At 36.8% G+C, this 27,388-nt stretch overlaps 2 protein-coding genes across 5 annotated transcripts in view; one reads left to right on the top strand and one right to left on the bottom strand.

Moving 5' to 3' along the window:
• Positions 1-12,787, top strand: part of LOC121390051 (GMP synthase [glutamine-hydrolyzing]-like) — a 33,136-nt gene extending 20,349 nt beyond the window's left edge. For 2 of the 3 annotated variants that reach the window (XM_041521758.1, XM_041521759.1), the window contains exons 11-17: positions 2,160-2,272; positions 4,461-4,566; positions 5,096-5,211; positions 6,508-6,633; positions 7,914-8,029; positions 8,821-9,124; positions 10,120-12,787. In XM_041521758.1, the coding sequence (XP_041377692.1) occupies positions 2,160-2,272; positions 4,461-4,566; positions 5,096-5,211; positions 6,508-6,633; positions 7,914-8,029; positions 8,821-9,124; positions 10,120-10,221 (983 nt within the window). In that variant the 3' untranslated portion in view covers positions 10,222-12,787. Of the gene's footprint in view, positions 1-2,159; positions 2,273-4,460; positions 4,567-5,095; positions 5,212-6,507; positions 6,634-7,913; positions 8,030-8,519; positions 8,692-8,820; positions 9,125-10,119 lie in introns of those variants that run through there. The other variant, XM_041521760.1, reaches the window with a different exon arrangement.
• Positions 12,788-17,654: 4,867 nt separating this feature from the next.
• Positions 17,655-27,388, bottom strand: part of LOC121390772 (protein phosphatase 1 regulatory subunit 7-like) — a 45,760-nt gene continuing 36,026 nt past the window's right edge. For both annotated transcript variants that reach the window (XM_041522688.1, XM_041522689.1), the window contains exons 6-9: positions 22,164-22,280; positions 20,938-21,042; positions 20,248-20,334; positions 17,655-18,388 (exon numbers count right to left, since the gene is read on the bottom strand). In XM_041522688.1, the coding sequence (XP_041378622.1) occupies positions 18,191-18,388; positions 20,248-20,334; positions 20,938-21,042; positions 22,164-22,280 (507 nt within the window). In that variant the 3' untranslated portion in view covers positions 17,655-18,190. The remainder of the gene's footprint in view (positions 18,389-20,247; positions 20,335-20,937; positions 21,043-22,163; positions 22,281-27,388) is intronic.

Raw genomic sequence — 27,388 nt, 5'->3', positions numbered from 1 at the left:
GGTTTTTTAAAATTATAGGCGAGTGGAAAATCACACACCTCAATATGCTACGGCGAGTGAAAAATCACTCTCCAAAATAAATAAAATAAGCAGTGGATTTTGACTGGTACGTCTACAAAATTGTCTATTAAACCAGTATTTCCCGATTTGTTCAACAAAGAGAAATGCCAGTTTAATGACTGCATGGAAGCTACTACCATATTTTTATTGTTTTAATAAAAGGACCTTCCTATTAGTTAAATGAGCTATGAAAACTGGAAATAAAATAGACCCATCTATTTTACGAGCACCATTTGTTGAGTGTAACGTGTGCTGTTTTTGACACTTGTCAGATTGAAATTACTTGCGCTGTACGAGCATGATCGCACCCGATCACCTTTAAAAGCAAGGTCTGTTTCATATATCAGGTCCCTTGCTTATATAACTATAAAGACTAGATTCGTGTCTAAGGTTGACGACAGTCACTTTTCAGACCCTTGTTTTGGCTTCGTACACAATAAATAAAACATCCAGAGGGAATTGTTTGATATGATATATTGGACAAAAAGAACTTTTTATTTCTTTCATCTTTTAAAACTTAAAAGTAATATTTTGTCCAGAATTATGAAAAATAAAAACATACCGACCTGTAAACAGCGTTGTCTCCTTGTTATAGAATTTTGACAGGGGTCATGGTTAGTAGACCAGTTTTTATTTTAATGTGACCCAGCATTGTAATAATATAGCTAATTTTGAATTTGAATGACGTCAGTATTCCAATGACGTCACTTTGCATCTCCTTACAATAACTATAAACTGAATACATGACGTTTCCATTTTAAGAACACTGGAAAAATTTCAGTGCAAAATTGCAATTGAAAGTTTTTTGTTTGAACATTACTAATGCACCTAAATGTGTTTGAAGGAAATCTTGTAATTAAAAAATTGTACCTTTTATGAAATATGGATTTCAAGTGAAATTGCGGTAAGATATGTTATATTTATTGTGTATGAAAGCAAAACAAGGGTGCAAAAAGTGTCTTTCATCGACCTTAATAAAGTCTTGTCTGTTTGAAATCTTTGTGGTTATTAGTCTAAGTATCGACATTAAAGTTTTATAAGCACAGACCCTGCTTTTTGTGTAACTAGATGTTTTGTCTGTCAGTGTGATTATTGTTCTGTTTTCAATTGATGACACCACTAGAGCACAGGGTGGAACTTGGCCCAATGATAAAATAATCTCCGTATGCACGGTGAGTTTAGGATCAATCCCTGTTGGTGGGTTTATTGTGCCCTTTCATGTTCCAGCCAGTGCTCCATATTTGGTGTATCAAAGGCTGTGGGATTGTGCCTATAAAAGATCCCTTGCTGCTAATCGAAAAGAGTTGCAAGTGCCCTCTCTAATTATCTTTGTGGTTCTTAGCCGTATGTTGAGCACCATATGACCGTAGATAAAGCGAGTGGTTAAATAAAACATGTTTTCCTTCCTTCCTCTGAGGCACACTGATCTGTTAATCATCGGCTATTGGAAGAAGGAAGGAAGGAAATGTTTTATTTAACGACACACTCAACACATTTTATTTACAGTTATATGGCGTCAAGACATATGGCCAAGGACCACATAGATATTGAGAGAGGAAACCCACTGTCGCCAACCTCATGGGCCACTCTTTTCGATTAGCAGCAAGGGATCTTTTATATGCACCATCTCACAAACAGGGTAGTACATACCACAGCCTTTGATATGCCAGTTGTGGTGCATTGGTTGGAATAAGAAATAGCTCAATGGGCCCACCGACAGGGATCGATCCCAGACCGACCGCGCATCGAGTGGGCATTTTACCAGTGGGCTACGTCCAATCCTTTCGGCTATTGGATGTCAGACATTTGGTAATTCTGGCGTGTCTTAAGAGGAAACCTGCTACATTTTTCCATTATCTATAAGGGATCGTTTATATAGACTTTCTCACAGACAGGACATCACATACCACAGCCAAAGATATACCAGTCGTGGGACATTGGTTGGGATGGGTAAAAACCCAATGGGTCCACCGAGGAGATTCGATCCTGTAACCTAAACATGTTGGGCAAGTTCTCTACCAACTGGTCTAAAATAAAATTCCTGTTCGTGTAAAGATCTTTATTGCCATTCATTGCCATTTTGTTCTCTCATTTACTAGGTACTTTGCGGCCTGACCTTATAGAAAGTGCTTCCTGTCTAGCAAGTGGAAAAGCGGATGCAATTAAAACTCACCACAATGATACAGAATTAGTGAGAGAACTTCGCAAGCAGGTCAGCCATTTAAAATTATATATGTTACAGTCAATCTGTGAAACCAGTCATTATGCGTAATGCCTAAACAAATCAATCATTTTGCGAAGTGCCTGTGACCACCTGAAAATTCCAGGCATTTCATGAAATGACTGAAAATCATGACCAGCCATTACGCAAAATGACTAAAGTGATTCAAGTCTTATTGTTGACACTTGTATACAGGCTTTTGGTCTTAAATATTGATAACATCACATTTTAAGAACAAACAAGGATAAGTATATTGATTATACGATTTAAAATACTACTTAATATTAATTATTATTCAACTTTTGCTATAGTTTCAGATTAAAGAATCTTATAGAAAATACGCTTAACCTTTAGACTACTGGATTAATTTTTAACAAAAATCACGTTGAGTGGGTACAAGTTTATAATTTTTACTCACATATATTCACTTAAATGTTTCATAAATACATGAAATAAAGTTCATATATGAATCGGTAAGTATTATTTTCGTGTCTTTTTTTGTAATTTTTATTATTTTAGATCGGCTAATGGTGATTAAAATTAGGCAAAAAATCGAAAAAGTTGCGTTTACTTACGGGCATTTGTGGCCAGCTGTCCAGTATTTATGTCCATTATTCCCGATAACAGTGGTTTTCTGACCAGAATTTTTTTTAAAACCCGAACTACGATTCATATTGCAATATTTGGTAATTTTCATTGTTGGTAAAACGATCAAATTTATTATCAAATTAGCTGTTACAATCAGCTATCGATCCCTGAAAATTACCGCGACGTGCCGCCATTGTTGTCAAGCGAAAATACTTGCCGAAAACCACTTTTTGAACTCAAAATTTCAAGGTATTTTCAGTTGAAAAAATCAAAACAAAAACCACCATTTTGAAAAAAAATCTTTTTTCTTTAATTATATTTCCGTTTCCGGTGGGTGTCGTGTGCAAAACGGCGGGAAATATGAATTGGGGAATGCACTGTATACAGTGTACAGTATATCGACTGACGTGACATCGGGCGAGATATCTCGCCTGCAGTAGTCAGAAGGTTAATACCACTTGAACATTACTAACAAAAGGTTCTGGTAATTAATGTTTCTCTGGTTTATTCTTAAACAAACAACACAGAATCTGCTATGTTATTGATGTCTTGTTGTCTAGGAGCTTCTTTTCATCCCTGATCAGTTGTAATGGTTCACTGGTTTATTCTCAAACCTAGCCTTGCCTTGTGTTTATATAAGCAAATGGATTAAGACATGACTACTTTCAGTGGCTTTTTCTAATCCTTTAGTACAAATCTGTGATTACAGTACCATATGACTTTCATCTCTATAAAACTAAACATGTTTCTGGGGTTTACATTCCGAGTACAGTTTCTGGCTCTAGACTTTTATTACAATTTTTAATATACTTACCTATGATATTCATGTGTTCGAAATTTTTATATATTTGTGATATTTATACTTTGCACAACTATTTACACTGTGATTAGACCAATGTGATATTTTTTGAAGCACCCCCCGAAAAAAAACAATGTTGACCTCAGTCATTATTTTTCTGCTCCCATAAACATATCGGTCTCATAACAATGCCATAATTGTTTAATGTTGCATTGTTAGAGATTTGCTTGTTTTACAGGGTAGAGTGGTGGAGCCACTGAAGGATTTCCATTGTTAGAGATTTGCTTGTTTTACAGGGTAGGGTGGTGGAGCCACTGAAGGATTTCCATTGTTAGAGATTTGCTTGTTTTACAGGGTAGGGTGGTGGAGCCACTGAAGGATTTCAGGGTAGGGTGGTGGAGCCACTGAAGGATTTCCATTGTTAGAGATTTGCTTGTTTTACAGGGTAGGGTGGTGGAGCCACTGAAGGATTTCCATTGTTAGAGATTTGCTTGTTTTACAGGGTAGGGTGGTGGAGCCACTGAAGGATTTCCATTGTTAGAGATTTGCTTGTTTTACAGGGTAGGGTGGTGGAGCCACTGAAGGATTTCCATTGTTAGAGATTTGCTTGTTTTGCAGGGTAGAGTGGTGGAGCCACTGAAGGATTTCCATTGTTAGAGATTTGCTTGTTTTGCAGGGTAGGGTGGTGGAGCCACTGAAGGATTTCCATTGTTAGAGATTTGCTTGTTTTACAGGGTAGGGTGGTGGAGCCACTGAAGGATTTCCATTGTTAGAGATTTGCTTGTTTTACAGGGTAGGGTGGTGGAGCCACTGAAGGATTTCCACAAGGACGAGGTGCGACAGATCGGTCGAGATCTCGGGCTTCCTCTAGAGTTAGTACAGAGGCATCCATTTCCTGGTGGGTTTATTTATTTATTTATTTATAGTCTTACATTTATAAAGTAAAAGGGGGCGGGTATCCCAGTGGTAAAGTGCTCTCTTGATGCGCAGTCGGTTTGGAATCGATCCCCATCAGTTGACATATTGGGCTATTTCTTGTTTCAGCCAGTGCACCATGACCATCAAAGATCCCTTGCTGCTAATCGAAAAGAGTATCCCATGATTTTTTAAAAAAATCCCTGTGATATATTAGGACCTTTGCCTTTATAATGGTTTTAATAACACAGGGTACATTTTGTTCAGTGTGATTTTCTACGCATGTTTCAGAGATTGCTATACAATATTAAAACAATCCTTTTGTGTGTGTGTGTGTATATGCAATAAAATATGTTTTCAATCAAAAATCAATTAAAACATTAAACACTAGTTGCTAATCAATTTTCAGTTGACTAAAAATGTTGGTAATAACATTTTTTTAAACAAAATGTTTGCTGTAACAATGGTGGTCTGTATGACATTAAAAGTTTGCCGAATTGTGTTTTTTGCAGGTCCAGGCCTGGCTATCCGAGTTATATGTGGAGAGGAACCGTTCATGGAGAAAGGTTACGCTGAAACCAACATCCTGCTGAAGATTATTGTAGATTTTGCACAATTTTTGAAAAAAGTAATTTAATTTTCTAGTGTTGATTACGCCTTTGTATTTGATTAGTCCAAAAACAGCAGCATTTCTTAGGTTTTTTTTAGTTGTGTTTCATATAGTTTGAGTCATTTATTCCAAACACTTGCCTTTATATGTTTACGATGTATCTGTGTTAAACATTTATGGCATTTAAAAATACAAAACATGTTCTGTAGGTCGGAAGATGGGACCCTTCCCAAAAGAAAGTGGCACTGAAAATTCCCAATTTCTGCAGGAACAATTCCCAATATATATATTTAATTATTACTACAGGTGTGAAAAATTTAACAGTGGTGAATGGCACTGCACTATGACTGCTATATCAAAAGCTGTGATATGTGCTATCCGGTCTGGGATGGTGCATATAAAAGGTTCCTTGCTACAAATGGACAAATATAGCCAATTTTCTCTGAAAACGACGAGTCAAATTACCAATAGCCAATGATTAATAAATCAGTGCGCTTTAGTAGTGTTGTTGAACAATACTTTAACTTTAAAATCTCACATTGAGTCCTCTGCTGCGTGTTTGTTGATGTAATTTGAACATTTAATGTAACGAAATTGGTGTTACTGATGTAATTTGAAAATTTAATGTAACGAAATTGGTGTTATTTAATGTAATGAAGATGTTGATGTAATTTGTAATGTGTTGAAATCATTGTTGTTTTGACGTACATACAAACTTGTTGCTGACATACAAAGAAATTTGTTGCTGACGTACATAGAAACTTGTTGCTGACGTACATAGAAAACCGTTGCTGACTTAAATAGAAACTTGTTGCTGATGTACAAAGAAACTTGTTGCCTGACGTACATAGAAACTTGTTGCTGACATACATAGAAACTTGTTGCTGACGTACATGGAAACGTATTGCTGACGTACATAGAAACGTGTTGCTAACGTACGTAGAAAATTGTTGCTGACTATGTAGAAACTTGTGGCCGACACACGTAGAAACTTGTGTCCGACGTACATAGAAACTTGTACGTACATAGAAACATGTTGCTAACGTACGTAGAAACTTGTGGCCGACATACATAGAAACTTGTACGTACATAGAAACGTGTTGCTAACGTACGTAGAAAATTGTTGCTGACGTACGTAGAAACTTGTGGCTGACATACGTAGAAACTTGTGGCCGATGTACATAGAAACTTGTGACCGATGTACATAGAAACTGGTTGCCGACGTACATAGAAACTTGTTGCCGACGTACATAGAATCTTTTCTGACGTACATAGAAACGTATTGCTTACGTACATAGAAACTTGTCATTGCAGCCTCATTCTATGATCCACCAAGTGAAGATGTCATCGACGGACGAGGAGCAGCAGAAGATGGAAATAATCTCGTCTAGGTGTCAGCTCTGTGCCACGTTGTTGCCTGTCAAATCCGTCGGTGTACAGGTGAGCTGAACAGAGATGAAAGTTTTACATAATTCAGGATGTTTTTTTTGTTTTTAATCCTCTGTACAGTGTTTCCATGTTTCCTGTTCTTTGTCCAAAAACAAACTTGGATATTCTCCATCCAATACTTACAATATGGTTTTGGCCGATACTTTGCATACATTCTGAATGGAGCTGCCATTTTAGATCATTCCACAACCCTAATTCGGCCATTGTTGTTTCCCGATCACCAGTATTAAAATTTCCAACTTTTTTTTCTGTTTTTTTCGTAACCTGCTTTCATCTCTGCATTCAATCAATATGTACCCAGCGCAGTATGTGAAGTCTTTTTATTTTATGGATAACCTAATAATTAAAATACGACAACCCTTATAGTGAATCAGGATGGGAGGTGGGGGTGGTGTGTGTGTGTAATGTTGCCGATTTCACTGCTCTAAAATGCACCAAAAAAATATGGTCATCCTAATTTTAATTGCACCCTGAATGTTTCAATCACAGTGGTACTCAGCTCTACGACTGGTGTAACAAAGGCCGTGGTATGTACTATCCTTTCTGTGGAATGGTGCATATAAAAGATCCCTTGCTGCTAATCGGAAAGAGTAGCCCATGAAGTGGCGACAGCAGGTTTCCTCTCTCAATATCTGTGTGGTCCATAACCATATGTCCGACGCTATATAACCGTAAATAAAATGTGTTGAGTTTATATTTTAGCTGTTCTATTAGTTTGTTATCCACTTAAAAATTAAAAGGGACGGGACGTAGCCCGGTGGTAAAGAGCACACCTGATGTGCGGTTGGTTTAGGATCGATCCCTGTCGTTGGGCTATTTCTCGTTCCAGCCAGTGTGCCACGACTGGTATATCAAAGGCCGTGGTATGTGCTTTCCTGTCTCTGCAGTGATGCATATAAAAGATCCCTTTCTACTAATGGAAAAATGTAGCTGGTTTCCTCTATGACTCAAAATTATCATATCATATGTATAAATCAATGTGCTCTAGTGATGTCGTTAAACAAAATAAACTTTTAACTTTTAAAAATGAAAATGTTATTGAATTAATCATATACATTTATTCCTCTGGTTTTCCATCAGTTTTTTATGAACTTAAATTATTTATTTTTTTATTAAATTAAACTTGAACATTTATTCCTTAGTTCTTTCATCAGTTTGTTGTCAACTTTAACAAGTGAAAATTTAATTCTTATTGGAGCTAATTGTGTTGGGTTTTTTTTGGACCTTTTCACAATTTTGTTTAGCTTTTTTAATCTGTATATTCTTTTCAGGGAGACTGTAGATCGTACAGCTATGTTGCGGGTATCTCTACAAACGGTGATGTCAGATGGCAGGATTTGATCGAACTTGCCAAAATCATACCTCGAATCTGTCACAGTATTAATAGGTAACTTCTTAAATCAACTTGTTTCTTTTTATGCATTAACTTGACATCTCACCTAGTGTATTTCCCTCCCCTTCCCCTACAAATGGACTGGTCCGAACACCCCTCAAGTCAATCAGATGGGTGTAGTCTACCATTGTGTCAGTGGTACTTACTTCTGGTCAGGGTGTGTATATGGGGAGGGGAATATATATTGAGATGTGTCGGGTTATGAAATGAGAAAATGAAAAAAACGTTTTTCTTAAATTGTAAAAATAAATGACGCACAAGAGCGGGATATAGTTCAGTTGTCAAAAAAGAAGAAGTTTTGTTTATCAACACCACTAGAGCACATTGATTTATTCTGAGCTATTGGTAAGTCTTAGAGAAGAAACCTGCTACATTTCTCCGTTAGTAGCAAGGGATCATTTATATGCACCATCCTACAGACACATACCACTTAGTTGTAAAAGCTTGCTTGTGGTGTTATGATGTTGTTATTTACTTATTTCAGAGTTGTGTATATATTTGGTGGTGCCGTTACGTACCCTATTGAAGAAGACATCACCCCGACCTATTTAACGAAAAGTGTTCTTTCCTTATTTCAGAGTTGTGTATATATTTGGTGGTGCTGTTATCTTATCTTAATTTCAGAGTTGTGTATATATTAGTTTTTTGTCGTTACATACCCTATCTAACAGAAGGTGTTCTTTCCTTATTTCAGAGTTATGTATATATTTGGTGGTGCCGTTACGTACCCTATTGAAGACATCACCCTGACCTATTTAACGGAAGGTGTTCTTTCCTTATTTCAGAGTTGTGTATATATTTGGTGGTGCCGTTACATATCCAATTGAAGACATCACCCCAACCTATTTAACGGAAGGTGTTCTCAGCACCTTACGACAAGTGGACTACCTCGCAACGAAGATATTACACGACTCAGGGGAGTCGAATCACGTGAGCCAGATGCCCGTGGTATTGACCCCGCTTCACTTCAACCGTGACCCCGTCATGCATCAGCCATCGTGTCAGAGGTCGGTTGCGTTGCGGACGTTTATCACCAATGATTTTATGACTGGGATACCAGCGGTGCCTGGGCAGCATATTCCTGTAGAGGTAATGATTGAGGTTGTAGAATGAAAACAAATTTAAATGCTCCAGTCAATAGTAATGCTCCAGTCAATGGTAATGCTCCAGTCAATAGTAATGCTCCAGTCAATGGTAATGCTCCATGTAAAAAGGTGAGATACAGGTACTACCTTTCAGATGGCAGCAATGGCGTCAACTATTGTGTTAAAGATTAATGTTAAAGTTTTGCGTTTAAACCGGCCATGTTTTGGGTGTTTTTAATTTTAATTCCTTTATTTACATGGGGCGGGACCTACCCCAACTGTAAAATGCCAGCCTGATGCACAGTCGTTCTGGGATCGATCCCCGTCGGTGGGCCCATTGGACTGTTTCTTGTTCCAGCCAGTGCACCAAAGGCCGTGGTATGTACTATCCTGTCTATAGGATGGTGCATATAAAAGATCCCTTATTATTATAAGAAAAATGTAGCAATTTTCCTCACTAAGACTATACATATACAGGACAAAGGCCGTGATATACATGTGCTTTCCAGTCTGTGGGAAAGTACATATAAAAGATCCCTTGCTACTAATGGGGAAAATGTAGCAGGTTTTCTCTGATGACTGTGTCAGAATTACCAAATATTTGACATCCAATAGCCGATGATTAATACAATCAGTGTGCTCTAATGGTGTCGTTGGCTATTTCTCGCTCTAGCCAGTGCACCACGACTGGTATATCGAATGTCGTGGTATGTACTATCCTGTCTGTGGGATGGTGCATATGAAAGATCCCTTGCTGTTAATCGAAAAGATTAGCCCATGAAGTGGCGACAGCGGGTTTCCGCTCTCAGTATGTGTGGTCCTTAACCATATGTCCGACGCCATATAACCATAAATAAAATGTGTTGAGTGTGTCGTTAAATTAAACATTTCCTTCCTTCCTAATGGTGTCGTTAAACGAAACAAACTTTTAAACAATTATTTACGTTTTCAGTCTCTTTAGACTCACTGTTTTTTACCTCATGATTTTGTCGTTTCCAGGTTGTGAACAAGATGGTAGACGCGATAATGACTGTGCCGGGAATCTCACGGGTCATGTATGACTTGACGGCGAAACCTCCAGGAACCACAGAATGGGAGTGACGGCCAAGTTGTGCGTGCGTGTCTAGACAACCATAACTATTACTGTAGACTTTATGGCAAAACTGCTGTATGAATGAGAACAGAAGTGGCAAGAGGAAGAGATTCTCATTAAACCCAGAACCATTTGAATCTTAAGAAAAAACCTCATATTGTCCTGTGTCTAAGTTATCAGGGTTTTAGATTGCACCAAAGTCAAGGCATCAGACGTTGTGCCCAAAATATGTATGCTCTTGTGTACCAAATTACGTTTTATAAAGACCTTAGATTACATGAAAGTCAAGGCATCAAACGTTGTGCCCAAAATATGTATGCTCTTGTGTACCAAGTTACGTTTTTATAAAGACTTTAGATTACATTAAAGTCAAGGCATCAAACGTTGTGCCCAAAATATGTATGCTCTTGTGTACCAAGTTACGTTTTATAAAGACTTTAGATTACATTAAAGTCAAGGCATTGAACGTTGTGCCCAAAATATGTATGCTTCTGTGCCCAAGTTATCAGAGTTATAGATTGCATCAAAGTCAAGGCATCAAATTTTGTGCCCAAAATATGTATGCTCTTGTGTACCAAGTTACGTTTTATAAAGACTTAGATAGACGTTGTGCCCAAAATATATATGCTCTTGTATACCAAGTTATGTTTTATAAAGACCTTAGATTACATGAAAGTCAAGGCATCAAACGTTGTGCCCAAAATATATATGCTCTTGTGTACCAAGTTACGTTTTATAAAGACCTTAGATTACATGAAAGTCAAGGCATCAAACCTTGTGCCCAAAATATGTATGCTCTTGTGTACCAAGTTAATTTTTTATAATGACTAGATTACATTAAAGTCAAGGCATCAAATGTTGTGCCCAAAATATGTATGCTCTTGTGTACCAAGTTACGTTTTATAAAGACTTTAGATTACATTAAAGTCAAGGCATTGAACGTTGTGCCCAAAATACTTATGCTTCTGTGCCCAAGTTATCAGAGTTATAGATTGCATCAAAGTCAAGGCATCAAATTTTGTGCCCAAAATATGTATGCTCTTGTGTACCAAGTTACGTTTTATAAAGACTTAGATTACATCAAAGTCAAGGCATCAAACGTTGTGCCCAAAATATTTATGCTTCTGTGCCTAAGTTAACTTTCATCAGGGCTTTAAATTACACTAAAGTCAGGACATCAGACTTTGTGCCCAAAATAATTTAGTTCCTGTATCCAAGTTAAATTTCATCAGAGCTTTAGATTGCACTGAAGTCGAGGCATCAAACTTTGTGCCCAAAATATGTATGCTTCTGTGTACCAAGTTATGTTTTATAAAGGCTTCAAATTACAACAAAGTCAATGCAACAGATGTTATGCCCAAAATACTCATGATCGAAATAAGCGTGCCCAAAATTAGAAGCATGATGACCTAGAAACAATTCACTTAAAAACCACGGAAATGTCGAGCTTTAACTAGATTATAATAACTTGAAATGCATTTTTGAATAAGGTTGTTGTGCACTGGCTGGAGCAAGAAATAGCCCAATACCTGGCATGGTTATACTACCAGTGGTTTGATTGGGCGAATGAAAGGACGTCGGGGAGCAATATTTCACTTTAACAGTCGCTCTTCAGAACTTCATGTTATTCCAAATCAGTAGGCAAATTGTGACGGGGTCTAGGGGCAACTTCGATTGAATGCACACTGCTGTCCCAAAGTAATTTTGATGGGTGTATTGAGTTGGCGCTGCCTTCAGTTAACTACCAAAGTTCAATTTTATGATTAAGTTGTTTAAAAAAGAAATCAACAACATGAACACAATAAAACTATTGTTTGTTTAATAAATGTATTGTTTCTTTATTAAATCTATTGTTTAGTTATTACCTGTAAATCATTACACAATGCCATGAAGCAAATAACCGTCTGTTACCAGAGTACACCGGTATTTAATTTATTTAAAACACCTGTTGGTGAGTTATTTTTGATAACACATACTAATAACACATGTGTGATAACTATTTAAAGACATACGATTGGCTGATCATAGGTGATGACCAGGCCTGGTGCTGATAAAACTTTAATAGAGTCCGAGACGTGAATGTCATGACAATGCCATACAAATTATATGCATGTGATGTTGTTAGAGATCGAGTCTGGACTCTTAAAAGTTTTATAAGCAAGGGCACTTGTTGCCACAATGGGCCCTTATGTTAGGCAGGGCATCATACACCATAACCTTTCATAAAGCTTTTCTTATAAAATAAACTAGATATTATGAAACTTGCCCAAAAAGAACATGCAGTTATTTCACTGGAATAAAACCTTGTGTGTGCATCATGATCATAAACAGGGCATTATAATTTGTACACCATGGCTTTTGATAAAGCTCATGTTACAAAATATTCTGGAGATGATGTCTCGTTTAGTTTTCAAGTGCAATTTATTATTAAAGTTGTGCGAGTTTTTGTGTTCTTAAAAGAGTGTGTGTGTGCATGTGTGTGTGTGTGTGTGTGTGCGTGTTTTAACAACCATAGAGCACCAATTTTCTATGATATGGCTTTATTATTATATTGAATAAAATATTGTGATCTTTTATTATATTTGTTGTCTATTGATAAATATCAGTTTATATATATCAAATGATGCAGGGGACGTGGCTATTGGGGATTTATTATGTAGAATTTAACAACCACAGTTCCTAACTTTTCCAAAACCGATGTTTGGTCCTGCTTAAAACAGTTGTTTACACCACTGCTTAACATGTAACAATATAATTTATCTTTAATGGAAATCTTTGTTTAATGACAATTTGGTAAATTAGGTTTATTTAGCAGAAATCTGTCCAAAAGGATAAGCAAAATGACTTAAAACTTTAAACAGCTGGGTTTTTGTTTTGTTTAATGTGCTGTAAACATAAGTGGCTTTCCTTTGGCAGAATTTGAGAATGAAACCGCACAGCCAGGCAGGACACAGCCCAGTGGTAAAGTGTGTGCTTGATGCACAGTCGGTCTCGGATCAGTCTCCATCAGTGGACCCATTGGGCTATTTCTCGTTCCAGCCAGTGCTCCACAACTGGTGTAGCAAAGGCCGTGGTATGTACTATCCTGTCTGTGGGATGGTGCATATAAAAGATCCCTTGCTGCTAATCGAAAAGAGTAGCCTATGAAGTGGCGACAGCGTGTTTCCTTTCTCAATATCTGTGTGGTCCTTAGTCACATGTCCGACTACATAACCGTAAATAAAATGTGTTGAGTGCATCGTTAAATAACACATTTCCTTCCTACATACTGGCGTGGTTAGGCAATCGGTCTACAGGCTGGTAGGTACTGGATTCGGATCCCAGTCGAGGCATGGGATTTTTAATCCAGATACAGACTCCAAACCCTGAGAGAGTGCTCCGCAAGGCTCAATGGGTAGGTGTAAACCACTTGCACCAACCAGTGATCCATAACTGGTTCAACAAAGGCCATGGTGTGTGCTATCCTGCCTGTGGGAAGCGCAAATAAAAGATCCCTTGCTGCTAATCGGAAAGAGTAGCCTATGTAGTGGTGACAGCGGGTTTCCTCTCAAAATCTGTGTGGTCCATGACCATATGTCTGATGCCATATAACCGTAAATAAAATGTGTTGAGTGCGTCATTAAATAAAACATTTCTTTCTTTTTTCCTTCCCACAGCCTTTCCAACACCAGTTGTGGACCATTGGTTGAAACAAGAAAATGTTCATTGTGAACAAAAAGACACATTCTATAGAAATGTTTTTCAGAAATATTTTATTCATCAAACTATTTTAGCACATTCAGAGATATACAAATAAAGTTCCTAAATTCTGTTCAGTAGTGCGAGTGTTTGCTATGAATTTATTTACTGAACTGACAGCAATTCCTAACTCTCCTAAACACAATACATTATGTTTAGAAAAACAATTCATTAATAAAATAATAAATAATATGAAACAACAAATATTTTGGCATTTAGTTTAAAGCCACCGTTATAGACCAGAATTTTACACAGTTTTACTACATGTAAAATACAAACCGATGTAGACAAGTTTCTGAGGTACGCATCTTTTCGTTTCATGTAAAATACATCTTAAGCTATTACAAACACCAGGACAACAAGAAACATGTTAGAATTGCCAAATCTGATTATTTAAGCAAAAAATAACGTGCAAGTTAATGGTAAAAAAACCCTGTAAATACCTGAAATATTTTACACTGCCCTATTCTTCAAATGGGGTGGGACGTAGCACAGTAGTAAAGTGCTCTCTTGATTACATGGTCGAACTAGGTTCGATTCCATTGGTGGTTTCATTAGGCTATTTCTGGGCTCATACTGAATAAACTTTTGGCATAGCCAATTTTGTGATAATGATACATTGTATTTAGTGTTTCCTCGAAAATTATTTAAATGATTTTAATTTAAAGAACACTATTAGCCAAAGACAAAATGTAGCCACTGCATAAAAATGAGCAATTGGCTAATTTGGCAATGCACCAGCTAAACCCTGCTATTTCATGTTCCAGCCAGTGCTCCACAACTGGCTGTGGTATGTACTATCCTGTCTATGGGATGGTACATAAAACAATTCATTACTGCCAATTGAAAAATAGTAAGCCATTGAATGGTGGCAGGTTTCTCTGTGATCCATAACCGTATGTCTAATGCCATATAACCATTATTAAAAATGTGTGGAGTACACAGTTTTCGTTAAATTCCCAATTTTTCTGATCTTCCTTTTGTTTCGAGTAGCTCCAATACCCTTCATGTGAAATAAAATAGGTATGCGCCTCAATATACACAGTCATTGATTTTTTTAAAAGTTAAAAATGTACATTATTATTTAAGGCAGTGACTGTTAGCCCAAAATTCTGCTAAGTATTCCGATGTGATGAGTGAAGCAGGTATTACACACAATAACTGCCAATTTCATGTATTCAGGCGCGTGCGCAGGGGGGTTTGGGGGTCGAAACCCCCCTGCTCAAGGCGAATTTTTTTTCATATCCTGATTTTTAATGTAATTTCTTTCCAAAAAAATGTGGTCGGAAAGCAGCTCGGCTAGCCAGCAGAAAACACCTCAGAATAGCCCTAGAAGGGGTCAATGTTTTAAAATTTTCGGGGGGAGGGCCACCCAGATCCCCCGCCACGGGCTTCGCCAGACACCTCGACCCCCCCTGCAAAATTTCCTGCGCATGCCCCTGGTATTGTACATAATAAGTGATTGAGCATACACACAACGATTCCTGTGGGACAAATTTACGAAGCCTGGGTTTTTTTTAAACACAAGTGTTTGAGTATTGTAAATTAATGAATGCATGGCAAAAACAGATGTAAATTTTACACCATGTTTCTACTCACCAATTGAAAAATAATATAATTTTTCATGTTTTTTATTCACAACATATATGGCAAGAGATTGCTATATGCAGTACTGTAGTAAATTGCTATATATACTGCTATATACAGTGAAAACACTCAAAACCACACCCTAAACTAAAAATATATTCTAAGTCCTTTTAAAAAAAATATCTGTACAGAACAAAACCTCTCTAAACCGGACAGCCAATAAAAGTGGACTTTTTATGTGGGTGTCCTATTTAGAAAGGTTTCACTGTATATACAAACTATATATATATATACATATATTACTATCACATTACTATTTTGCTACATCTAGTAATATTGTATTGTTTCAAGGTCTTATCAATAAATCCTTCCTCTACACATATTAGTTAAAAGCACTATATTTGTATCAGAATATTTCTATATATAGCAGTCTAGGTAAATTCAAAGTTGATATGGAAAACATCGACAAACCAAAACATCTTGTGCATGATATTTGTTCAACCCGTTTGTTCTTTTGTCAACTCTGTGAAAGAAACAACCACTTGAATAATTACGAGATTCATCAGGTTTGAGAATCTTCTGCAGATGCTCGATACTTTTATGGTTGAAATGGTCATTTTTGACATTTAATTGGTGTAAATCCGTGGAGAAAAATAGGGGAGAGGGGGGGGGGGGGGGGGGGGGGGGGGAGAGTGCAGGATGGAGAGATCAATTTTTTTCTTCTACATATTTTGAGACTTATAAAATAAAATGCATACAATCTCATTCATGTGTTATTAGTTATAATTTTTTTTAACATTTAAGATAAGATACAAGCTACTACAGGTGATGGAACACAAGTTGACATTGTCTACAGCGTGCAGTGCATTCTCCATAGTTTTGAACATGGCACTGGCAGGAAATAGGTTTGATAGATTTTGATATCCGAGAAATTTGAATTAAAGAAGCCGTTTTCATCGACTATTTTTGATTGTAAACTGACTGCAAGTGTGTTCTTTATTGTGATTGGTTAATTACATTCTTTTTCCGGGATCAAATAGACAATAACACCCAGAAAGCTAATGACGTCATTAGCAATTGGAACATGCGGAGTTGACGATTCAAGGGTCTACAGTTAGATTGTAGCCAGGTATTTTTTTTCAAGAAATGCCAAATATACAGTTAGTTCCGTTAAAAACCGATTCAGTTTACAATGGACATAACCATATGGAGTTTTTAGATTTGCGGGTGTTATTGTCTATTTGATGCCTACATGTTTCATTTTTGACCTCAGGCTAACGCCTTTGGTCAAAAATGATATTTGCAGGATCAAATAGACAATAACACCCGCAAATCTAAAAACTCCATATGGATATTTCCTAATTAAGAACAATGGAGAAATGTGACAGTCATTTTGAGGAATTGATAGCTGAATGTTACCAACTAGTTATCAATTGTAGTTCCATTCCAAAAGTACTTTATTCAACCAGCTAAATAAGATAATCTAATTATCAATATTTTGGTAAATAATCCAATTATGGCTATCTATATAAATTTTAAAAAAAACACCCATAATTTCTTACATTTTTATCTTTTTAAAATGTCAGCTAAATGCATTTGCAGAGGGAGGGTTTTGAGGGGTCGAACCTCTCCCTGCTCAAGCAAATTTGAATTTTTTTCTCTCAATATATTTTCCAGGGGAGCATGACTCGATCCCCTCATAAACTTCAGTTGCCGCAGTCTAGACCCCTACCCCTGCTAAAATTCCTGCACACGCATCTGAAATATACAAAAAGTGTGTATTATAATTAATGTAATCTGTGTAATTCTGCCAGTGTAGGTCTGCCTTTAGTAGTGCATCTGTTATGTCATACAGGGGCATGACGTAGCCCAGAGGTAGAGCTATTGCTCGATGTGTGGTGGTCAATCCCTGTCAGTGGTCCCATTGGGTTATTTATCATTCCAACCAGTACACCAAACTGGTATATCAAAGCCAGTGGTATGTGCAACCCTGTCTTTTGGATGGTGCATATAAAATATCCCTTGCTACTAATGGAAAAATGTATCTGGTTTCCTCTATAAGACATATATGTAACAATTACCAAATGTTAGACATCCAGTGGCCGATGATTATATATATATTAGATATCCCCATGACTGGTATATCAAAGGCTGTGGTATGTGCTATCCTGTATGGGATGATGCATATAAAAGATCCTTTGCTACTAATGGAATAATGTAGCAGGTTTCCTCTCTTAAACTGTATGTCGGAATAACCAAATGATGACATCCAATGGCCGATGATTATATATATTAGACATCTCCATGATTGGTATATCCCATCTGTGGGATGGTACATATAAAAGATCCCATGCTACTATTGGAAAAATGTAGCAGGTTTCCTTTCTTAGACTATATGTCAAAATTACCAAATGTTTGTCATCCAATAGCCGATGATTAATAAATCAATGTGCTCTAGTGGTGTCGTTAAACAACACAAATTTTAAAATTTTTTTAACTGTCATGTCATGCTACCTTTGAGGAAGATGGGGAATTTTGAAAACAAAATTTCATAGGCAGCTGCTTGAAATGGATTTAACTATACTTGGGTAATCTCTACACACATGATAAAAATATCAAACAGAGTCAACAACTTAAACCGTCTCTTGGATGTCATCGCGCTAGAGTGGCGTCAATTTGTTGAATCCATGGAATCGTCAAGAGAATTTTACGTCTGTAACTGGAATCCATCTTTTTCGCATCTGTGGGATCGTAATAAATTGGATTCCTTTCCAAATAAACAGTTTCCAGTTTCTTTAGGGACACAAGAGCATTTATGTCTTCCCAGTTGTCCAGCTTGTTGTCATTAAACTGAAAAACAAAACAAAATAAAAATAAGTAAAATAAAATTATTTAGACCCTCCCTCCTCCCATATAATTATATTTAATTTAACAATAAAAGTTCATACTAGATCAATATATACAAGTCTAGGTTACAGTAATTCCATTCTAAGCTGGCACCGCTTCCTTTTCTTATATATGTAAGTCAATTGTATTCCCTAGGACATGCCTACTTTGAAACAAGCATTCTGACAGTACTGCTAAACCAATACATGTCCCCTACCGGATACAAAATCTCCTAAACTCAAGGGCGATAACTCTGTTAAAAATGAATAAATTGCCAGGAAATCAAACATGACCTGTACATTGCATAGTACCAAAGAAGAGAGTTCCGTGTCAAAGTTCGACATGCACCGTCAAATATTTACGGAGTAAACGCAGCTGTGGGTGTGATTGGTAGTAATATGTGACATTGATTATTTGTGCAAATACTATTATCCATTGACAATAAATTAATACACTTTTATTTGTCATACAGTTGTTATGCAGTATATACCAGAGGTTGAAACTAATGCGGGGTACCCCCCAAAATGGAAGTGCAATTTTCAGCAAAAATGACGGTTGCTATTAAAAACATTAATTAAATCTCTTAAATGATACGTGACCCCCCATTTTCTTGCAGGTAGATTAGATGTGAGATGCCACACTTTCTATTGCTGTACTTACTGGGTGTGTTGAAACGCTGCTTATGTCAGTTTTATTAGTAAACGTTAACATTATCGGCAATAGGAATTGATTTGGTCTATTAGAACCTGTAACTGTACATGATGATGGTAAACGCATAACTTTAGCTCAATATCTCAAGGCATTGTCAATAAAACATGTATCCCCTCAGTTCAAGGGCCATAACTCTGTGAAAAATAGGTAAATTGCTAAACACAAAATTTTAGCTCAATATCTCAAGGCTTTGTAAATATAAAACCAATCTGGAAAACTATATGTGGGACAGACGGGTGGATGAACAGACAGACATACAGACATGAAATCTATAGTCCCATCCATTTGGACCGACAAGGGACTAATAATTGAGTGGGGGTCAGTCAGACAGCATTAAAATTTTTTAATAAAGGTACATTAATTTCTTGCCCACTGGACAGGGTTATCCAGCTTTTGCACGGTGCTAGAAAAATCTGTCTGACCCTAGGGCTAGATAAATCTGTCTGACCCTAGGGCTAGATAAATCTGTCTAACCCGAGGGCTAGATAAATCTGTCCGACCCGAGGGCTAGACGATTTCTACATACGCGTGATGTCATAAATCATGTTTTTCAAAATTCTGTTTGCCATTTCACATTGTATCATTGTTTTAAAAATATTTAAACAAATTAATATTTTCAACTTTATTTATTGGTAAGTTGAACATTACATATTTATGTCGTTGCATAAGGTGGACTATATTTTTTTCCGCGTATGATTAAATGAGTTTGCAGGTGAAATGTATACATACGAATCGTTCTACAATAAACAGACCGTAGCTTACAAAATTAATGTTTTGTTACTGTAATTAAATGGGCAAGAAAAAGAATCAATCACCGTTGTGAGGTATAGATAAGGCAATTCCAACCCTCGGCACAAAATGTTTTTGTAAGGGCCTCAGTAAACCTCGGCCATCACAAAAATCATTTTGTCTCTCTGGTTGGAACAGCCGTATTTATACCTCACAACGGTGATAGATTCTATTAATATGGTATTTTCCAAATAAACAAAAGGGGCACTTTTAAACAAACAAGGGCACATTTCCTAAGTTTTCTGGAAGGCAACTGCCCCCACCCTCTCTCCCATGTTCCACTAAGTACAGCCCTGGCGCCATATTAAAAAAAAAGTTTTTACCCAGAATTCTTGTAGATTGACAAGAAGCGACAGATTTTCAAGTTTTCTGACTCGGTTTGAAGAGAGATCCAATGTTGTTAGATTAACCTAGAAAAAAAGAAGAAAAGAAAAGAAAAAGAAAGAAAATCTATTATGTTAATGTGGGTGAGGAAACCTACTGCCACCACATAAGATACTATTACCAATTAGCAGCAAGATTGATGCTAAGCAGGTGCAGGCTCTGTGTACTTCCCTGCACCCACCTGACATCCTCGTCCTCTGCCACTAATAAAGCTGTTCTGACCCACGGCACTAACTAATGACTGCCAGTAGTAGGGCGTATAGTATTAACAATGCCAGAAGTAACTACTGAACACTCTCCAAAGTGGTCAGATTAAGCCCACAACTAAAGCTGATGGGGAAATGACAGGTGTGTGGCATGGATAGCCACAAGAGACAAGTACCTATTGCGGTTGAAGAGACAAGGACTAAGATGTGGAGATGGACAGCAAAAGAAGTTGGAAAATACGAGGATCTGTCAGATTGTTAAGAAACATGATGAAATTCAAAGGAAAGAATGGAAATGGGACAGTGGAATGATATAAAAAATTAAAGAATGAAAGAATGCGGTGGAGATAACTGATAACCCATCTTCTGGTAAAACAAGTACCAGGATATTGGGTTTTTTTTAAAAATAATTTGAAATCTTACATTTTTTTCGATTCCCTCAATTTTCTCGATGCCATTGTGACTGAGATACAGCTCTTCCAAATTCTCCAGTTTGTCCAAACCCTCGATTTTGATGATACGGTTACTCTGGAAAAATAAACAAAAATAGAGTTATTTAATAAAGCATTTTTGAGAGCAAACATGGTACAGTTTTTCCATCCATAAACATCGAAACTTTCCAAGTTTCAATTTTAAAAATGGTTATGTTACATAATGTGATTCACTGGATCAATAATAAAACAACAATAAGGTCTGTTATTTTTTTTAGATTGAAAAAAAGAAGCCATTCACACAAACATTTGCTGATAAATCTACAAAAAATAACAGAAAATCTATATAATTAAATCTGAAACATACTTATGGAGAAAACACATAAAGGCCATATTTTATATACATTTTCTTCAGGGTTTCTTGAACAATAAAAACACCAAAAAAAAAGAGGCCATATTTTATGTTGATTTACTTCGAAGGTTTTTGAACAATAATGCTCAATAACACAAAATACCAATATAAAATGATACAACATTCATTGATGTAATTTTTTACGTTCTATGAGAAAAGAACAAACCTGCTGCCACCAGTCCATGGACTAATATTTTCGATCAATTTACAGCAAGGGATCTTTATATGCACTATCCCACAGACAGGACAGTACATACCAGACTTTAAAACTCATTTGAAGACTAAGGCACTTCAAATTAACAAGTGATTTCATCAGACTGATATCAAATACCAGCCTTTAAACCTCACCTGAAGAATAAGGCACTTTAAACTGACCAGTGTCCATCAGGCAGGATATCACATACCACAGCATTTAAACCTCACCTGAAGACTAAGGCACTTCAAATTGACCAGTGAGTCCATTAGACAGGACAGCACATACCACAGCCTTTAAAACTCACCTGAAGATTAAGGCACTTCAAACTGACCAGTGTGTTCATCATACAGGACAGAGCATACCACAGTGTTTAAACCTCACCTGAAGACTAAGGCACTTCAAATTAACCAGTGTGTCCATCAGACAGGACAGCACATACCACATTGTTTAAACCTCACTTGAAGACCAAGGCACTTCAAATTGACCAGTAACTCCATCAGACAGGACAGCATATACCAGTGTTTAAACCTCACCTGAAGACTAAGGCACTTCAAATTGACCAGTAACTCCATCAGACAGGATAGCACATACCACAGTGTTTAAACCTCACCTGAAGACTAAGGCACTTCAAATTGACCAACGTGTCCATCCCCTGTAGCTTCGTAATCTTGTTTTTGCCGATGAACAAGCTGGTGATGTTTGTAAGTGTGGTGATGCCTTCGATTACCTGAAACACGAAAACACTTTACCCTATAACGCCAAACAAAATAATTGTTGTGACCGTAACATTTTAAAGAAGCAAGCTGGTGATGTTTGTAAGTGTGGTGATGCCTTCGATTACCTGAAACACAAAATCACTTTACCCTATGAGTCAGGCAGGCAAGCTCTGGCACTCACGAAGTTCGCCAATTGCGAATTTAAAAAGCAATTGGCACATTTTATTTTAATTTGGCAAATAAATTTCATGCATAGTTATTTTAACAGAAAATAACTGGGTGTCTGCAATTTTTGAAGTTTAAATAGATGATTTGGCCAAATATTTTGCTCACCAAGAGCTAGCCTTGCCTATAATGCGAAACAAAATAATAGTTGTAGTTCTGATAATCCGACCGTCCCTAGAACAAGTGTATCAAAATAATAGTTGTAGTAGTTCTGATAATCCGACCGTCCCTAGAACAAGTGTATCAAAATAATAGTTGTAGTTCTGATAATCCGACCGTCCCTAGAACAAGTGTATCGAAATAATAGTTGTAATAGTTCTGATAATCCGACCGTCCCTAGAACAAGTGTATCAAAATAATAGTTGTAGTAGTTCTGATAATCCGACCGTCCCTAGAACAAGTGTATCAAAATAATAGTTGTAGTAGTTCTGATAATCCGACCGTCCCTAGAACAAGTGTATCAAAATAATAGTTGTAGTAGTTCTGATAATCCGACCGTCCCTAGAACAAGTGTATCGAAATAATAGTTGTAGTTCTGATAATCCGACCGTCCCTAGAACAAGTGTATCAAAATAATAGTTGTAGTAGTTCTGATAATCCGACCGTCCCTAGAACAAGTGTATCGAAATAATAGTTGTAGTTCTGATAATCCGACCGTCCCTAGAACAAGTGTATCAAAATAATAGTTGTAGTAGTTCTGATAATCCGACCGTCCCTAGAACAAGTGTATCGAAATAATAGTTGTAGTTCTGATAATCCGACCGTCCCTAGAACAAGTGTATCAAAATAATAGTTGTAGTTCTGATAATCCGACCGTCCCTAGAACAAGTGTATCGAAATAATAGTTGTAGTAGTTCTGATAATCCGACCGTCCCTAGAACAAGTGTATCGAAATAATAGTTGTAATAGTTCTGATAATCCGACCGTCCCTAGAACAAGTGTATCGAAATAATAGTTGTAGTTCTGATAATCCGACCGTCCCTAGAACAAGTGTATCGAAATAATAGTTGTAGTTCTGATAATCCGACCGTCCCTAGAACAAGTGTATCAAAATAATAGTTGTAGTTCTGATAATCCGACCGTCCCTAGAACAAGTGTATCGAAATAATAGTTGTAATAGTTCTGATAATCCGACCGTCCCTAGAACAAGTGTATCGAAATAATAATTGTAGTTCTGATAATCCGACCGTCCCTAGAACAAGTGTATCAAAATAATAGTTGTAGTTCTGATAATCCGACCGTCCCTAGAACAAGTGTATCAAAATAATAGTTGTAGTTCTGATAATCCGACCGTCCCTAGAACAAGTGTATCGAAATAATAATTGTAGTAGTTCTGATAATCCGACCGTCCCTAGAACAAGTGTATCAAAATAATAGTTGTAGTAGTTCTGATAATCCGACCGTCCCTAGAACAAGTGTATCAAAATAATAGTTGTAGTAGTTCTGATAATCCGACCGTCCCTAGAACAAGTGTATCAAAATAATAGTTGTAGTAGTTCTGATAATCCGACCGTCCCTAGAACAAGTGTATCGAAATAATAGTTGTAGTAGTTCTGATAATCCGACCGTCCCTAGAACAAGTGTATCGAAATAATAGTTGTAGTAGTTCTGATAATCCGACCGTCCCTAGAACAAGTGTATCAAAATAATAGTTGTAGTAGTTCTGATAATCCGACCGTCCCTAGAACAAGTGTATCAAAATAATAGTTGTAGTTCTGATAATCCGACCGTCCCTAGAACAAGTGTATCAAAATAATAGTTGTAGTAGTTCTGATAATCCGACCGTCCCTAGAACAAGTGTATCAAAATAATAGTTGTAGTAGTTCTGATAATCCGACCGTCCCTAGAACAAGTGTATCAAAATAATAGTTGTAGTTCTGATAATCCGACCGTCCCTAGAACAAGTGTATCAAAATAATAGTTGTAGTTCTGATAATCCGACCGTCCCTAGAACAAGTGTATCAAAATAATAGTTGTAGTTCTGATAATCCGACCGTCCCTAGAACAAGTGTATCAAAATAATAGTTGTAGTTCTGATAATCCGACCGTCCCTAGAACAAGTGTATCAAAATAATAGTTGTAGTAGTTCTGATAATCCGACCGTCCCTAGAACAAGTGTATCAAAATAATAGTTGTAGTTCTGATAATCCGACCGTCCCTAGAACAAGTGTATCAAAATAATAGTTGTGTAGTTCTGATAATCCGACCGTCCCTAGAACAAGTGTATCAAAATAATAGTTGTGTAGTTCTGATAATCCGACCGTCCCTAGAACAAGTGTATCAAAATAATAGTTGTAGTAGTTCTGATAATCCGACCGTCCCTAGAACAAGTGTATCAAAATAATAGTTGTAGTTCTGATAATCCGACCGTCCCTAGAACAAGTGTATCAAAATAATAGTTGTAGTTCTGATAATCCGACCGTCCCTAGAACAAGTGTATCAAAATAATAGTTGTAGTAGTTCTGATAATCCGACCGTCCCTAGAACAAGTGTATCAAAATAATAGTTGTAGTAGTTCTGATAATCCGACCGTCCCTAGAACAAGTGTATCAAAATAATAGTTGTAGTAGTTCTGATAATCCGACCGTCCCTAGAACAAGTGTATCAAAATAATAGTTGTAGTACTGATAATCCGACCGTCCCTAGAACAAGTGTATCAAAATAATAGTTGTAGTTCTGATAATCCGACCGTCCCTAGAACAAGTGTATCAAAATAATAGTTGTAGTAGTTCTGATAATCCGACCGTCCCTAGAACAAGTGTATCAAAATAATAGTTGTAGTAGTTCTGATAATCCGACCGTCCCTAGAACAAGTGTATCAAAATAATAGTTGTAGTAGTTCTGATAATCCGACCGTCCCTAGAACAAGTGTATCAAAATAATAGTTGTAGTAGTTCTGATAATCCGACCGTCCCTAGAACAAGTGTATCAAAATAATAGTTGTAGTTCTGATAATCCGACCGTCCCTAGAACAAGTGTATCAAAATAATAGTTGTAGTTCTGATAATCCGACCGTCCCTAGAACAAGTGTATCAAAATAATAGTTGTAGTTCTGATAATCCGACCGTCCCTAGAACAAGTGTATCAAAATAATAGTTGTAGTTCTGATAATCCGACCGTCCCTAGAACAAGTGTATCAAAATAATAGTTGTAGTAGTTCTGATAATCCGACCGTCCCTAGAACAAGTGTATCAAAATAATAGTTGTAGTAGTTCTGATAATCCGACCGTCCCTAGAACAAGTGTATCAAAATAATAGTTGTAGTAGTTCTGATAATCCGACCGTCCCTAGAACAAGTGTATCAAAATAATAGTTGTGTAGTTCTGATAATCCGACCGTCCCTAGAACAAGTGTATCAAAATAATAGTTGTAGTAGTTCTGATAATCCGACCGTCCCTAGAACAAGTGTATCAAAATAATAGTTGTAGTAGTTCTGATAATCCGACCGTCCCTAGAACAAGTGTATCAAAATAATAGTTGTAGTAGTTCTGATAATCCGACCGTCCCTAGAACAAGTGTATCAAAATAATAGTTGTAGTAGTTCTGATAATCCGACCGTCCCTAGAACAAGTGTATCAAAATAATAGTTGTAGTAGTTCTGATAATCCGACCGTCCCTAGAACAAGTGTATCAAAATAATAGTTGTAGTAGTTCTGATAATCCGACCGTCCCTAGAACAAGTGTATCAAAATAATAGTTGTAGTAGTTCTGATAATCCGACCGTCCCTAGAACAAGTGTATCAAAATAATAGTTGTAGTTCTGATAATCCGACCGTCCCTAGAACAAGTGTATCAAAATAATAGTTGTAGTTCTGATAATCCGACCGTCCCTAGAACAAGTGTATCAAAATAATAGTTGTAGTAGTTCTGATAATCCGACCGTCCCTAGAACAAGTGTATCAAAATAATAGTTGTAGTAGTTCTGATAATCCGACCGTCCCTAGAACAAGTGTATCAAAATAATAGTTGTAGTTCTGATAATCCGACCGTCCCTAGAACAAGTGTATCAAAATAATAGTTGTAGTTCTGATAATCCGACCGTCCCTAGAACAAGTGTATCAAAATAATAGTTGTAGTTCTGATAATCCGACCGTCCCTAGAACAAGTGTATCAAAATAATAGTTGTAGTAGTTCTGATAATCCGACCGTCCCTAGAACAAGTGTATCAAAATAATAGTTGTAGTAGTTCTGATAATCCGACCGTCCCTAGAACAAGTGTATCAAAATAATAGTTGTAGTTCTGATAATCCGACCGTCCCTAGAACAAGTGTATCAAAATAATAGTTGTAGTAGTTCTGATAATCCGACCGTCCCTAGAACAAGTGTATCAAAATAATAGTTGTAGTAGTTCTGATAATCCGACCGTCCCTAGAACAAGTGTATCAAAATAATAGTTGTAGTTCTGATAATCCGACCGTCCCTAGAACAAGTGTATCAAAATAATAGTTGTAGTAGTTCTGATAATCCGACCGTCCCTAGAACAAGTGTATCAAAATAATAGTTGTAGTAGTTCTGATAATCCGACCGTCCCTAGAACAAGTGTATCAAAATAATAGTTGTAGTAGTTCTGATAATCCGACCGTCCCTAGAACAAGTGTATCAAAATAATAGTTGTAGACCGTCCCTGATAATCCGACCGTCCCTAGAACAAGTGTATCAAAATAATAGTTGTAGTAGTTCTGATAATCCGACCGTCCCTAGAACAAGTGTATCAAAATAATAGTTGTAGTTCTGATAATCCGACCGTCCCTAGAACAAGTGTATCAAAATAATAGTTGTAGTAGTTCTGATAATCCGACCGTCCCTAGAACAAGTGTATCAAAATAATAGTTGTAGTAGTTCTGATAATCCGACCGTCCCTAGAACAAGTGTATCAAAATAATAGTTGTAGTTC

This window comes from Gigantopelta aegis, chromosome 15, assembly GCF_016097555.1.
Source record: "Gigantopelta aegis isolate Gae_Host chromosome 15, Gae_host_genome, whole genome shotgun sequence".
Lineage (NCBI taxonomy): Eukaryota > Metazoa > Mollusca > Gastropoda > Neomphalida > Peltospiridae > Gigantopelta > Gigantopelta aegis.
The sequence above is the reverse complement of the archived record's forward strand: the minus strand, read 5'-3'. Positions and strand labels throughout refer to the sequence as shown.